The sequence below is a fragment of the Girardinichthys multiradiatus genome, chromosome 3 (genome assembly GCF_021462225.1).
Source record: "Girardinichthys multiradiatus isolate DD_20200921_A chromosome 3, DD_fGirMul_XY1, whole genome shotgun sequence".
Classification (NCBI taxonomy): domain Eukaryota; kingdom Metazoa; phylum Chordata; class Actinopteri; order Cyprinodontiformes; family Goodeidae; genus Girardinichthys; species Girardinichthys multiradiatus.
This window is the reverse complement of record NC_061796.1, coordinates 30128614-30143041: the sequence shown is the minus strand read 5'-3', so window position 1 is coordinate 30143041 and position 14428 is coordinate 30128614. Positions and strand designations below refer to the sequence as shown.

The following is a 14428-nucleotide window of genomic DNA, read 5'->3' as shown; positions in this document are numbered from 1 at the left end:
AGCATCCACACCCTAGACCTGATAGGCACTACATGTGATGCCCCTATGTTTCCTTGATATAGTTCATGGCTGGTTTAGCCAATGAGGACCCTGTTTGAGTTTTGAAGCACCACACATATTGTTTACTAGGTCATGGGTTGTTAGAGATAGGGGGGATGAGCTTAAGGCTGCATTAGGATCTTTTAGAAACTCTTACACTGGCCTGGAGTACACTGTTCTAGACTGGACTGGACAGCTCAAAGCATCGCTTTTGACCAAAGAGATAATCTAATAATTTAAAGCAGGTTACAACAAAAACATGAATCACAGATAAAGCTCACATGGGATGATCAGACTACATGAGACACTGAAATCAATTGCAGCTAAATATTAAGAGACACCTCATTATGTGGTGACATGCATGCACTGCAAATGTGTTTGTATGCATTTTTTAGAGACTGCGAAAGATGAAAGGCAAGCAAAGGAAAGCATTGCAAAGTCAAGTTGCAGTCGCCCATGGATTTATGCTCATGCAATAAATCATGACTTTGCTGAACGTGAAACATTTGAGGTTGAAGTTAGAAGCCATTTAAAAAACAACATCTCATTTGTTTGAACTTGTTTTAGTTCATCTGTGATAAAAAAAAAAATTTAAATAACATGCAAGGCAGCATTTAGTAATGAATTCAACATGATTCAACAGGATGCCAACAGTCTTAACACATTCCATGTAAAACCAGTCCAGTCTAGATTTTTGTTTACAGCAGAAACAAGGCTGCTACACTGCTTTGCAAAAGTATTCGTAGTTCTTGAAAAACATTTTGTCATGCTACAACAGCAAACTTCAAAATATCTGGATTTTATGCAATTAACCAACAAAAGGTAGTGTATAGTTGACAAGTGATTAAAAGAAATTTGTGGCCTGCATTTGTTTTCAGCTCTCTTTACTCTGATAGCCCTAAATAAAATTCAGTGCAATCAATTACCTCAGGCCTCAGAGGTTTGTCAGAGAATATTAATGAACAAACCGAATCACAAACACAAAGAACAAACTAAAACTTCACACTCCATCCTCCTTTGACACATGGTAGTGGCAGAATCATGCTGTGGGGATGCTTTTCTTCAACAGGGATGGAACAGTCCAGAGTTGATGGGTAGGAAGAAAAGTTGTTGAAGGCTGGAAAATATATCAGTGTGAAGTGGAGGACAATGACACTAAACATACAGCCAGAACCACAATGAAAGGTTTTAGATCAAAGTATATTCATGTGTTTGAATGGCCCAGTCAAAGTCCAAACCTAAATCCAATTGACTTGAAATTATTGTTCACAGATGCTATCCATCCGATCTGGCTGACGATGAGCTATTTGGCAAAGAGGAATGGGTAGACATACCCAAAAAAAGACTTGACTCTGTGATTGTAGTACATTGGGTTTACATTTCAGGGTTTCAGCTTAAATAGTGCTTAGGAAAAATGCATGGTACACTTTACACAATATTTATTAGTAAAAACATTTTAAAAATAATTTATCATTTTCTTTGCACTTCACAGCTATCCACTGCTTATTGTTGGTCGATCATATACAAACCCAATAAAATGCATAGATGTTTGTGGTTGTAAAGCGACAAAATGTGAAAATATTCAAGGGGTAAGGATATTTTTGCCATGCCCTTTTGTACACTTCCCCGTAGTACTCCATATTTTGAATTTTGATGGCCTCCAATTTATCAATCTCAGCACTGTTCAGACATATTTGACCATTACTTTGGATATAGTGGAGGACTTTATGCTATATGACCTATAACGGAGGCCCCACTTGCTTGCTGGTGGTGTGGTACAGCCCAGACTTGCTACAGTGGTGTGGTCATCAAATACACACTTCAGTCATATCAGTACTAGTAACATTGTTCATGTATTGTTTTATCAATCAGTGAATTGATCATCATCATCGCCATCATCAACAATCAGTCAAAAAGGAGCAAGAACACAGTATCTACTGGTCTCTGTTTTTTGCTAAGTGAGAGACAGACAGAGCGATGACCTGATTCAAAAAGAACATGATCAAAAACAAAAGAAAGGCTAACGTCGATGGGTGAATGAATTGACAAAGAGATGTGAACACCATGTGTTTGAAATTAAAAAGAGAAGTGGATGGTCCATAGGATGTTAATGAAACAACCGAAGAGAAGAAAGAAAAGCCGAAAGTGAAAGAGACACATTCTGATGTGTGAAACAGAAGGGAAATGTAATGTTAGGTAGTACTAGAGGTGTGACGGACTGATAGCCATAGTAGATACAGATGAATAGAGAGTTTTTGACTTTTACTCGTCTTTTTTGTCACAGGCACTAATGTCTTCACAGTCATATAGGAGGAATAAAAATTCAAAAATGATTTTAGTGTCTAGAATTGCTACAAAGCTAAAACATTTAAAACTATTTCATCTAACACTTCCTCCAAATATACCAAACTTAACTAATATATATATATACCTGTATGTATATATATATATGTATATATTTATTGGTACATATATATTTCTTTATAGATAAATGATATAATTCAAATGATTGAATACAATAAAATATCTCAGTTAAATCACAGTATAACATGGTACATTCTCAAAAACATAGTATATTTCAATATATTCTTTTTTTCTCAGCATAAAATTAAATAAATAAAAATAAGCCAAAGGGTTTTTAATAGTCATTTGTGTTCATGCAGTCACAGACTTAATGTGCCTCAATAGAAATCAATAATGCTCAATGACACACCAGGTTGAAGCCCTGTTAATTGGTTGAAAATAATTGTGTTCGATGACACGGGAAACAGTCAGACTGTTACCGTGGTTTCCGATGCTGGGGTGCAGAGCAGAGCGAGCTTACTATCTCAACAAAAGGTGGCTGTCCTGGTTTTTCCTAGTATAACCTACAACTCAACCTATACCAACCCTCAAACCACAAATCTTGGCAATTTCATTCAGCAAAACATGCAATGGGACGTTTTCCAAACGATGGGAAACATCAAAAGCATTTCTCTAAAAACACATTGTTTTAAAAACTGCCCCACATACAGGTACAAAAGAAAAGCAATCCGTGTGCAGATAAAAGGTATAGTCTGGCCTCTAGAAGGGCAAAGGAGTGGAAAAAAGGAAAAGTGAAAAGGTCGACTAAACCTCCGATCTGTGACGACAAGCACAAACACGATGCACAGCCCCTTGCAGGGCATTTCCCTCCCCACTGTCCCGTCCTTTGAGCCTTTATAAACAGCATCCAAAAAAAGCTACAAAGTAAGTAGGTTTTCTTTTGCTACATCAGTTCAACGCTACATTCAACTACAATAGACAAATGGCTGGGCTGTGGCTGGTCTTAGTGTGAGACATGAAGTAGATATGCTAAAGTAAAAAAAAAATAGAGTTGGCACAGCTAAAAAGTAGATGGCTTTTGGCACAGAAGGTACCATGCTACATATCACTACCCTGTCTTTAACATGTAGCATTTCTTATTTGAATTTGTCACCTAAAGTCAAGTGCTATTAATTTTGGCCCTAGGTACCCTACTTCAGATATTTTTTAACAGATATTTTTCCTCCGTTAAAACAAAATCTGCATTGGCAGAAATCTAATCAAAAACGCTGTAGTAACTATGCCAGCAGAGGGCAATATAGTCAAGGTTAACTACATTAAAATTCAAAAGAAGAGCATCCTGAGCATGGCTAAAGAAGGGCTAGCCTAAAGAATCTATGTTTTCTATTAAACAGTTTACACCTAACCTCTCTGTTGTTAACTTCTTCAACTTGCATTTGAAGTTTAATGGAAGCAGAGTCAGGACAAAACAAGACAGATATATGCTAAAAAATGCTCCACTGTTTTTGTAGTTTTTTAGCATAAACAGCCAAAGTGGGCAGGTGCAAAAAGAGCCACTGTTGCATCAATCTGTAGAGAATCACAAATTTTTAGACAAGAAGTACAGAAGCAGAAAAAAATCTCCATTTTTCAAAATTCTCAGGATAGTGTGGAGAGGGTCTAAACTAGTTTAATACAACGGATATGGATCATCAAACCCTGGGTCAAACAGCTGATTTTGTGTAAATCACACAAAAACATCTAGAATGATGTGCCACTTCATCCCTGTCATATTCAAGGTGGGAATATTGCTCAAAGTCAAACAGCCATCTGATAATCCTGACAATGCGAGTTATCGCCAACTGCATTATGAAGGCTCAGCTACTGAATGTGCACCTAGAAACATTCACAGTAAGTTATTCTGTCTTATTTGCCAAAAAAAAAGGAATAAGACAAAGCATATGATGACAACAGTGCAAGTGTGTTGGTATTTTACTCTGTGAATCTTGGTGGCAATAAAATGTATTGTTCACACCAGCAACATTTGTTATAATTATATGTGAAAAGCTACATCAGCATGTTACCTTGATATTGTGCATTTACAATTGTGGCAACACATCTTAAAAAATACAATGAGGAATTGTGCTTCAGATAATCCATCATCCACCAGCTCAGCCAGGACATAGTATGGTGGCAACATATAATCAAATCTAAAGAGGGCTTTAAAAATGTGCTGGACAGTGAATAAACCCTGACTGAGACATTTTCATAAAAGCATTATGTTCAAAGCTGCACACACACTGTTATCTGTAATGCATCTACAAATATGTCACTGATCTTAAGCCTCCTGCACCAATGTTTCAAAGACCAAATTTAAATATTATGCAGCCATCTAGTGCCAATTACAGATATTACACTAATCATTTCCAGAATCCACTTAGACTAGGCTGAGTTATGAGTTGTTCACATGTGAAGAGAACATTTTTTATCAAACTTCTAAAACTTGGGTGAAATTTTGGCACTGCTTTGGAATCATTCCCACTTCCAACACTAGCCACATCCAGCCTCCTACTTATTAAAACACTAACACAGTCAGAGAAATATATTGATAGAATAAAAAAAATGGGGAGAGGGGTCTGCATAAAAAATAAAATTAGACAGACATAAAAAGATTTCTGCTACATGTCTTTTTTCTTCATGTTGTTATTCCTCTTTTGATGATAAGTTTGTTGTTCAAATTCTTTGATACTTGGTAATATTTTCCAGTTGGACCAGAGGTGTCATGACAAGCTCCAACAGGGCAGAGAAAAAGAAGTTCCTGTTCAGTCTGACCAGTTAAAAGGGTTTCTAGTAAAACGTGACATCATATAGATGGTCCTGGGGTAGAGCTAGATGGGTCTGATGGTGTCATGAGGCCAAAGGGCAAATAAGTAGCACTGTGCTCACTGTCCAATGAAAGGTGAGCAGGCAGATAGTGAACGAGAAAAGTGACTGCATTGCTTTTCTTAAAAAAGGGAAGAAGAGGGAATAGTCTCTTTGACACCGAGAAGCAGTCCACCAGTCCAGGTCAAAAGCCATCAGTCAATGAGGACATGAAGCCAGATGATGACCAAACACTGGCATCTTTTGAGAGAAAGTGGGTCTCTCCTCATCTCACTCAAAGCCAGAGGGAGGGAGACGTTTTGAGCATTTTGTGTGTGTGAGTGTTTGTATGTATGTGTATTTGTGTGTGTGTGTGTTTGCGTGTGTTAATGTGTGTGTGTGTGTGTGTGTGTGTGTGTGTGTGTGTGTGTGTGTGTGTGTGTGTGTGTGTGTGTGTGTGTGTGTGCAAACATGACATCATTACTCACAAGTTGGAGACTACTGTTATCCACAGTTGTGATTTGGGGATGGGAGAAGGACCGAAGATGACATCACAAAGCTCAGTTCTGAGCATAAGAGAAGTTCTGGGGTCAAAGTCCCAGGTGATGCAGCCTCACCTTCACTCTCTTCGTCGTAGGAACCATCCAGATGGATGAAGTTCACCCTGGTGTGGCACCTCACTGTCGCCCTCATAAGAACGCGTACAATGGAGCGGGTGGCAGTAGTGTCGCTCTCACCGAGAGTATTGTTGGCAATAGAGCCTCTGTTCATGTTTGTACCTGTAGTGATGCTTGCTAACCGATTACCTAAGGTCACCAAGGCAGCCATATCTCTTGTGTCATCCCTGACTCCAGCTGCCATGGCACCATGGTTTTCAGTAGCACTGGTGCTCGCTCCCACGTCTCCCTCTCTCGTCTCCCCCTGTCATACCTCACTCTCCAGGCTGGAAAAGTGGGCTGACCCTCGACGTGAGCACAGGCTCTTGGCTTTGAGTGGTAGGTGGGGAGAGTAGAACCTCCGTGGCTGAGGCACAGAGCGCAGTCTCTGATACTGGAGTTTGGCACTGGCTGAAGCCTGAGCCTGACCTGCCATCCCTACCCCTGCTGGTGGTGGTGAGACAGAGGCTGAGGAGAGTGGAGGTGCGATGGGCATGGGGAGGGAGGTGGGTGACAGGGATGGCTGCTGTGGTGGTGACGGTAAGGGCTGTGGTTGATGGTCTGTAGGCTGAGTGTTGAGGCTGAGGTTAGACTGGCTGCCTGATTTGGCTTGACTGGAATCTGGTTTTGGAGGCAAAGGTTTGGGACGAGAGCCCCCGCTGAAGCTGTGGCAGTGGGGAAGAAGCTCTTCTTGGCTATGGGAAAGTGCTGATGCTCTTCTCTTGGAGTTGGAAGTGTGTGACCGGCCATGGGGATGTGGATAAGGATGCGGCTGGGGGTAAAGGCTACAGGAACACTGAGTTGCCCTTCCTGTCTCGTCCAGTCTTTCCCTGCTTCGTCCTTTTCTCTTTCCGCCTCCACTCTTCCACTTTTTTTCTCCCTTAACAGGAATTTTGTCCATCGACCAGTATCGTCTAGGAGGAGGGAAGGCTGTCGGGGGTGGTGGCCACTGTGAGCCCAGCCCTCCACTTCCTCCACCAGATGCCCAACCAATGCCTGGTCCAGATCCCCAGAAATCAGCACCAATCCATCCCTCTGCCCGGGTTCCTAGTAAGGAGTCATCTCGACTATTGATGCTTCCCCCTTTTTCTCTGGAGGGATAGGTACCAAAGAACCAGCCTCCTCCACCTATGCCTCCAATTCCAGTGCCTGTGCCTCCTGCATTTTCTTCCCAGTATCTTTCAAAATGACCAAATTCTCCTGAAGATCCTTCATCTGAGTAGCTGTCCTCCACCCTTCCCCTTTCCCTCTCAGACTCAGAGATGGCCCCCCTTCCTACCCTCCTTCCCCTGTCCTCTTCCCGCTCCCTTGCTCTGTCTCTTGCTTCCTCTTCCACATCATCATCATCATCATCATCTTCATCTGAGTCCCATTCATGTAAAGACAACCCTTCCCTTGTCTGTGCTTTCTCTTTTTCATAATGCATTAACAAAGGACGCCTCTCTCCAACTCTACCACTATCTTCTCTGTCAATCCCGCCACTTTTTCGCCGCTTGGATGATGGAAGAAGTGGGTGGAGGGATACTGGCGTGGCATTGGTGTTATCTCCTCTTCCATTCATCCAAAATTTTACAGAAGCAGGGAACTTATTAGAGTTGGAGTAGCGCTTATTAGGGGTTCGGCGTCTAGAATGAAAGTGTAAGGATTTGGGACGCCTTTCCCTGCTTCTTCCACTGTCCTCCTCCTCCCTGCCATTGCCATCTTCCCCTCTGCCTCTTTCTCTGTCTCCTTCCCATGAATCTCTTCCCTTCTCTCCAAACGTGCTCCCATACTGGGCAGAAAAAGAAGAGTAGTCTTGTATTCCTTCATCTCTTTCTCTCTCAGCTTCTCCTTCCCTCTCTTGTTCTGCATCTCCTTCTTCAGGATCAGACCGCTTTCCCCCAGTAGATTTTTTCCTTTTCTTTGTTTTTAATGCCTTCTTCTTCTTCTTTTTCACCTTCCTTCGCTTCCTTTCTCTCTCCCGCTCTCTTTCCCTCTCCTCCCTCTTTTTCCTCTTTTTGTTCTTTTTCTTTTTCTTCTTCTCTTTCTCCTTTTCTTTCCTCCTCTTCTTTTCCCTTTTCTGCCTCTCAGTATCTCCACCTGCTCCACTCCTCTCCCTTTCACTCCAACTTGCCCACCACTCTTGGAGCTGAGACAGTTGGCTCCCCCCTCTTTCCCTTTCCCGTTCTCTTTCTCTGTCAACCCAAGATGTGCGTGGTTTCCTGGGGGGAACTGGTGGTGGCAAGCGCCCATGGCTGAAGGAACGAGGTCGAATGATTGAGCGCTCCCTCTCTCTTCCCCTACCAAGGAGGAGGCTTGACTCTTCTGTCAGATCTTCATCATCATCATCATCCTCTCCATCTATTCCTCCAGTCCTGTCTCGTGTGCTCCTGGAGGAGCTGTAAGAGTAAGTGGGAGAGGTGGAGCGCGAAGATGAGGCTGATGAAGACGTTGACGTTGACGAGGTGGTTGATGTAGAAGACGAGGACGTATAGTGCAAAGATGCAGAAGGAGAAGGAGGGGTATAGGAGGGGCTCAGTGGAACTGGTATAGGAAGTGAAAGTGGAGGAGAAAGTGGTCGGGCCCTCCTCCCTTCTCCTTCCCTCATTCCATCTCTTGCTCCTCCCCTTCGCCCCAGAGGCAGAATGTTCTCATACAGTGGCCCACCAGGCTCTTTGGGCTTCTTAGGCCTCCGCTTTCTCCAAAAGGATGAAGGGAGAGGGGGAGAGGGATGTGGCAGTGGAGGTGTAGGAGGTAGAGGGGCCTGACTCTTGGGAGGCAGCCTTGGGGTGCCCAGAGGTTTAACAGGCCCTTTCCCCTGACTTCCACCGCCAACTCCCACCACCCTCTTCCCCACCCCGTGGTCCATGCTCTTCTCTGAATAGAAGGCCACAGTCGCTGGAGGGGGTTGGGGGTGGCCCCTTGGCATAGTCTTGGGGGTCTGGGACCCTGCTTGCTGATCCATGCAGGATCCCAGTCCCTCAGGGTCAATGGGACCATAATATCTCTTATAGCCATCGAGTCCCCCACTCCCTCCAGCAGCTGTAGCCCAGTTTTGTGGAACTTTCTGAGCAAACTGCCCCATGTCAGTGATGCCCCCTCTTACAGCCATGGGGTTAGTGGCTGTAGCAGTTTTAGGCAACCTCCACCGATCCACTACTGCCAACCTGCGGTCTGGCCTGGGCAGGAAAGTGGAGCAAGGGAGGGGGGCACCAGCAATGGGGGGGTTAGAAGAACCCAGTGCTGACCCAGAATGCACCACAGTGGGAGGAGAGCCTGGTAGAGGTGTTTTGTACACAGGTGGCGGTTGCTGCTGTTGTGGTTGTTGCTGCTGTTGCGCCATTGCAATGGCTGGGTTGGTCATAGTGGTTGAGACTACAAGTGGCTGTGATGGAACAGTAACCATTGCTGTGTGGTGGTGTGAAGGCAAAGATTTTGAGCCACCTGGTGCTGTTTCATCCTCAAAGCTGCAGCAGCTGTACATGCCCTAGGAGATAAACCCACCCCCCGAAAAAGACAGATTTACTTCTTCAAAAAACAAATGCTCCACAGATTAACCTACAATGGTACAGAAAAACAAACCCTGCTGCCTAAGAAATTGCTTGATGGAGCTGAAGGAGTTGAACTGGTAAGAACAGAAATAAAATAACAATAAATTCAAAACAACTTCTAGTTTTCATGAGAAACTGATCAAACTAAACTGAATTGTGTTACATTTTCACTACTAACCTTTTTTTAACAGATGACAATACAAAAAACAATGACAACAGTTTATTGCCTTCTAAGGTATTAATTGATTTCTTTGAACTTCCTTTGGCCTGAACCAGATTTTGTCATGATTTAACTACAAACATTTATGTATTTCATTGGGATTTTGTGTGATAAACCAACATAAAGTAGTGTATAACTGTACAATGTATAGAGAGGGATACATTGTTTTCAAAACCTTTTGCAAATAAAAATCATGGGATTTGCATACATTTGTATTCATAAGTCTTTAATCTGACATCCCTAAATAAAAGAGGATAAAGGTTAAAGATAAAGTTGTGGAGAGGTGCAAAGCAGTGTTAGGCTATAAAACAATATCCCAAGCTTTAGACATCTCACAGAGCACTGTTCAATCCCTTATCTGAAAATGGAAAGAATATGGCACTACTGCAAGCCCATCAGCTCATTGACTGATAGACTGGGCAAGAAGAGCGTTAATTTAAGAAGGGCCTTGAGACATTGTAATTCTGCTGCAGAGATCGGCTTGGGCAAGAGAATTTGTTGATGAAACTATTAGGTGTGCACTCCACAAATCTGGCCTCTATGGGTAATTGGTCATTAGAAAGCCAGCGTCGAAAGAAAGTCAAAACCATGTGGCATACACAACAAACATGTGGGAGAAAATGCTTTGGTTTAGTGAAAACAGAATTAAAATATTTGGCCTGTATTTAAAAACAAAGTTAACACCAAATATATACAGCAGTAGCTACAATCAAATGGAATGGATAAAACATTTAAAATGGCTCAGTCAAAGACCAGACATAAATCTGGTCTTAAATCTTATATATAAATCTGTGTAAAGAATTGAAAAATAAAGTTTACAGATGCTCTATATCCAATCTGGCAAAGTTTAAGCATTTTTAGATAGAGAATGGAGATCTTTACATCTGCAAAGCTGTTAATGACAATTTATTGCTCTGAAAAGTTGTTCTATGAAAGATTGACAGCGGCATCAAATTAAAATGCAAACCATACATTTCTAGGTTTTATTTGCAAACATTTTGAAAACTAAGTAATCATTTCTTTCTACCTCACAACTTTTTATTGATCTACTGTACAGACCAAAAGTTTGGACACACCTTCTCATTCAAAGAGTTGTCTTTATTTACATGACTATGAATATTGTAGCTTCACACTGAAGGCATCAAAACTATGAATTAACACATGTGGAATTATATACTGAACAAAAAATGTGAAACAACTGAAAATATGTCTTATATTCTATTCTAGGTTCTTCAAAGTAGCCACCTTTTGCTTTAATTACTGCTCCACACTCTCTTGGCATTCTGTTGATGAGCTTCAAGAGGTAGTCACCTGAGATGGTTTTCCAACAGTCTTGAAGGAGTTCCCAGAGATGCTTAGCACTTATTGGCCCTTTTGCCTTCACTCTGCGGTCCAGCTCACCCCAAACCATCTCGATTGGGTTCAGGTCCGGTGACTGTGGAGGCCAGGTCATCTGGCGCAGCACCCCATCACTCTCCTTCTTGGTCAAATAGCCCTTACACAGCCTGGAGGTGTGTTTGGGGTCATTGTCCTGTTGAAAAATAAATGATGGTCCAACTAAACGCAAACCGGATGGAATAGCATGCCGTTGCAAGATGCTGTGGTAGCCATGCTGGTTCAGTATGCCTTCAATTTTGAATAAATCCCCAACAGTGTCACCAGCAAAGCACCCCCACACCATCACACCTCCTCCTCCGTGCTTCACGGTGGGAACCAGGCATGTAGAGTCCATCCGTTCACCTCTTCTGCGCCGCACAAAGACACGGTGGTTGAAACCAAAGATCTCAAACTTGGACTCATCAGACCAAAGCACAGATTTCCACTGGTCTAATGTCCATTCCTTGTGTTCTTTAGCCCAAACAAGTCTCTTCTGCTTGTTGCCTGTCCTCAGCAGTGGTTTCCTAGCAGCTATTTTACTACGAAGTCCTGATTCACACAGTCTCCTCTTAACAGTTGTTCTAGAGATGTGTCTGCTGCTAGAACTCTGTGTGGCATTGACCTGTTCTCTAATCTGAGCTGCTGTTAACTTGCGATTTCTGAGGCTGGTGACTCGGATGAACTTATCATCCACAGCAGAGGTAACTCTTGGTCTTCCTTTCCTGGGGCGGTCCTCATGTGAGCCAGTTTCTTTGTAGCGCTTGATGGTTTTTGCGACTGCACTTGGGGACACTTTCAAAGTTTTCCCAATTGTTCGGACTGACTGACCTTCATTTCTTAAAGTAATGATGGCCACTCGTTTTTCTTTACCTAGCTGCTTTTTTCTTGCCATAATACAAATTCTAACAGTCTATTCAGTAGGACTATCAGCTGTGTACTGTATCCACCTCCTGCACAACACAACTGATGGTCCCAACCCCATTTATAAGGCTTGAAATCCCACTTATTAAACCTGACAGGGCACACCTGGGAAGTGAAAACCATTTCAGGTGACTACCTCTTGAAGCTCATTAACAGAATGCCAAGAGTGTGCGGAGCAGTAGGTGGCTACTTTGAAGAACCTAGAATATAAGACATATTTTCAGTTGTTTCACACTTTTTTGTTCAGTATATAATTCCACATGTGTTAATTCATAGTTTTGATGCCTTCAGTGTGAAGCTACAATATTCATAGTTATGAAAATAAAGAAAACTCTTTGAATGAGAAGGTGTGTCCAAACTTATGGCCTGTACTGTATATAAAAAAACAGTTTTTAAATGATTCATTTATTGAGGGAAAAAAACAAAAACATGTTCCTAAAAGAGTTTTTGGAAAAACAACTTACCCTGCTGATTGCCAAGAGAAAGTCCAACTTGCCAGAACTAGTGGCCATGCAGTGCCGCAGTTTCCAGTAGACTAAATGTTCCCACGCAAACACCAGCAGACTGAGGCCCATAGCCACCAGCAGCATGTAGAAGACCCCAGCCATGTTGTCAATGTCCAGTTTACTGCTCATCACCTCAATTTTGTCATTATGGCAGATACCTGACAGCCAGAGCCGCTCCAGCATCTCAATCTCATCTGGGGAAGAAAATGGATAAGGACAAAAGGTTAAAATGATGGAAGAGAGAGACAAGGACAAAAAATAGAGAAAATAAGAAAACAGTGGAAGAAAGCATTCAATAAAAGATAGGCAAAAGCAAAAAAAAAAAAACAAAAAAAAAACTGGTTAGATGATGTGGGAAAGGATCATGTTAGGATAAAAAAGTTGTTTTGATAGAACATAAATAAATTGTAAAGTTCAGCTATACAGTCCTGCTTGTTCAGAGACCTATAATTTCTCAAATGCAGACAGTAAAACTTTATGTTAGTGTCCAAAATAATTTTGCAAAGCTAAGTTTAATACATGGTATCTGACATTTTATGGTCTACAAAGTATTGAATCCAAGCAGTGCAATAGTGGATGGATGGATGGATAGATAGATAGATAGATAGATAGATAGATAGATAGATAGATAGATAGATAGATAGATAGATAGATAGACAGACAGACAGACAGACAGACAGACAGACAGACAGACAGACAGACAGACAGACAGACAGACAGACAGACAGACAGACAGACAGACAGACAGACAGAGCACAGTGGTGGCTCGCTTACTTTTTTTTTAGTATGTGTCCTTCAGCCCTCACAAATTACAATCAAAAATGTATAAAAAAGTTCAATTTTAAGTTCTCCCTACATATTAAGGTTCTTAAATATATTTTGCAGAGTATCTGTAAGTTTTAGCTTATATGTGAGCAAGGTTCCGCTGCCCCAATGCTGCAGCTTCTAATGTTTCTCTCAGACCATCCAGCTGGTAAGTGGCCAAAAGTGCAACACAGATGTCTTTTATTTACATAATTTAATATTTTGTCATCTAACATGCTTAAACAAAATTAAGATTTTACTAACGAGGAACATTGTGGTGTTTTCACTCCCTTATAATCGAAACTACATATAGGCCATCTGAATTAAGTTTTATTTGAGTCCTGTTGCATTATGAAAAATGTGGTTATTTTGAGTGTTTCTACAACTTTGTTTATGTTAAATTCAGCTTTCAGTGTCAATAGGTATTCAGTGTTAATGTGTGAAAATATAGTTTAAAGGTCAAAAACAAACAAACAAACAAACAAACAAACGTATGCCAAATCCTGTCTGCACTGGTTTGATGGTACTAAGAGGGCAGAAAGGGGCCATTAAAACCTAGTCTAGTTTAAAGTTTTATTTTCTGAGCTGCTGTGTTGGGCATTTGACTATTTTAAAATACTGTTTATTTGAGCACGATCAATAACTTTATATTTGCTGAAATCTCCCTTAAAAATTGTTGATTCTTTTTCCTCACTCTATGACTAGACACATTTAGGCGAAAAAATGTGTATATATTCTAAGAAGTGGAGTTCTGAAAAACAAAAAATAGGGGGAAAAAAATAAAAATTACAAACTGAAGAAAAATAAAATACAATGCAAAATGGGGCCCTTTTGTTTTATGTTGTTTATTCAAGGTGACTCTGGTCATAGGTCAGTAAAATAAAGCAGTGTGTTTGGCCTAACAAAGAGAAAGACGACTTAGAAAAAGAGGGATGGAGAGTCTAAAACAATGAAATAGAAGCAAGAACTAAAATGGCATCGACAACCTAATCTCAACATTGTAACGAAGAGTAAATGAGGAGAAGAGCAGAAAGAGAGACCGGGAGCCACAGTGATGTTTGGATAGGCGGAACAAGCATGGACAAGAAGGTGAGGGGTAATGAGAGAGTTGGGAAGAATGCCTTATAAAGACAGAGAACGAACTGCATTCTTTACCGTCCACAGAGGCGTCAGAGGAAATGAGAAACACAGAGAGGGTTAGACGTTGCTGAAAGAAGCGGAACTTAGATG

At 41.5% G+C, this 14428-nt stretch overlaps 1 protein-coding gene across 2 annotated transcripts in view; it reads right to left on the bottom strand.

Annotated features, from left to right (window-relative positions):
• Positions 1-310: 310 nt before the first annotated feature.
• The window catches only part of LOC124865443 (glutamate receptor ionotropic, NMDA 2D), a 105065-nt gene continuing 90947 nt past the window's right edge, over positions 311-14428 (bottom strand). For both annotated transcript variants that reach the window (XM_047360528.1, XM_047360529.1), the window contains exons 15-16: positions 12353-12588; positions 311-9306 (exon numbers count right to left, since the gene is read on the bottom strand). In XM_047360528.1, coding sequence (XP_047216484.1) covers positions 6109-9306; positions 12353-12588 — 3434 coding nt within the window. In that variant the 3' untranslated portion in view covers positions 311-6108. The remainder of the gene's footprint in view (positions 9307-12352; positions 12589-14428) is intronic.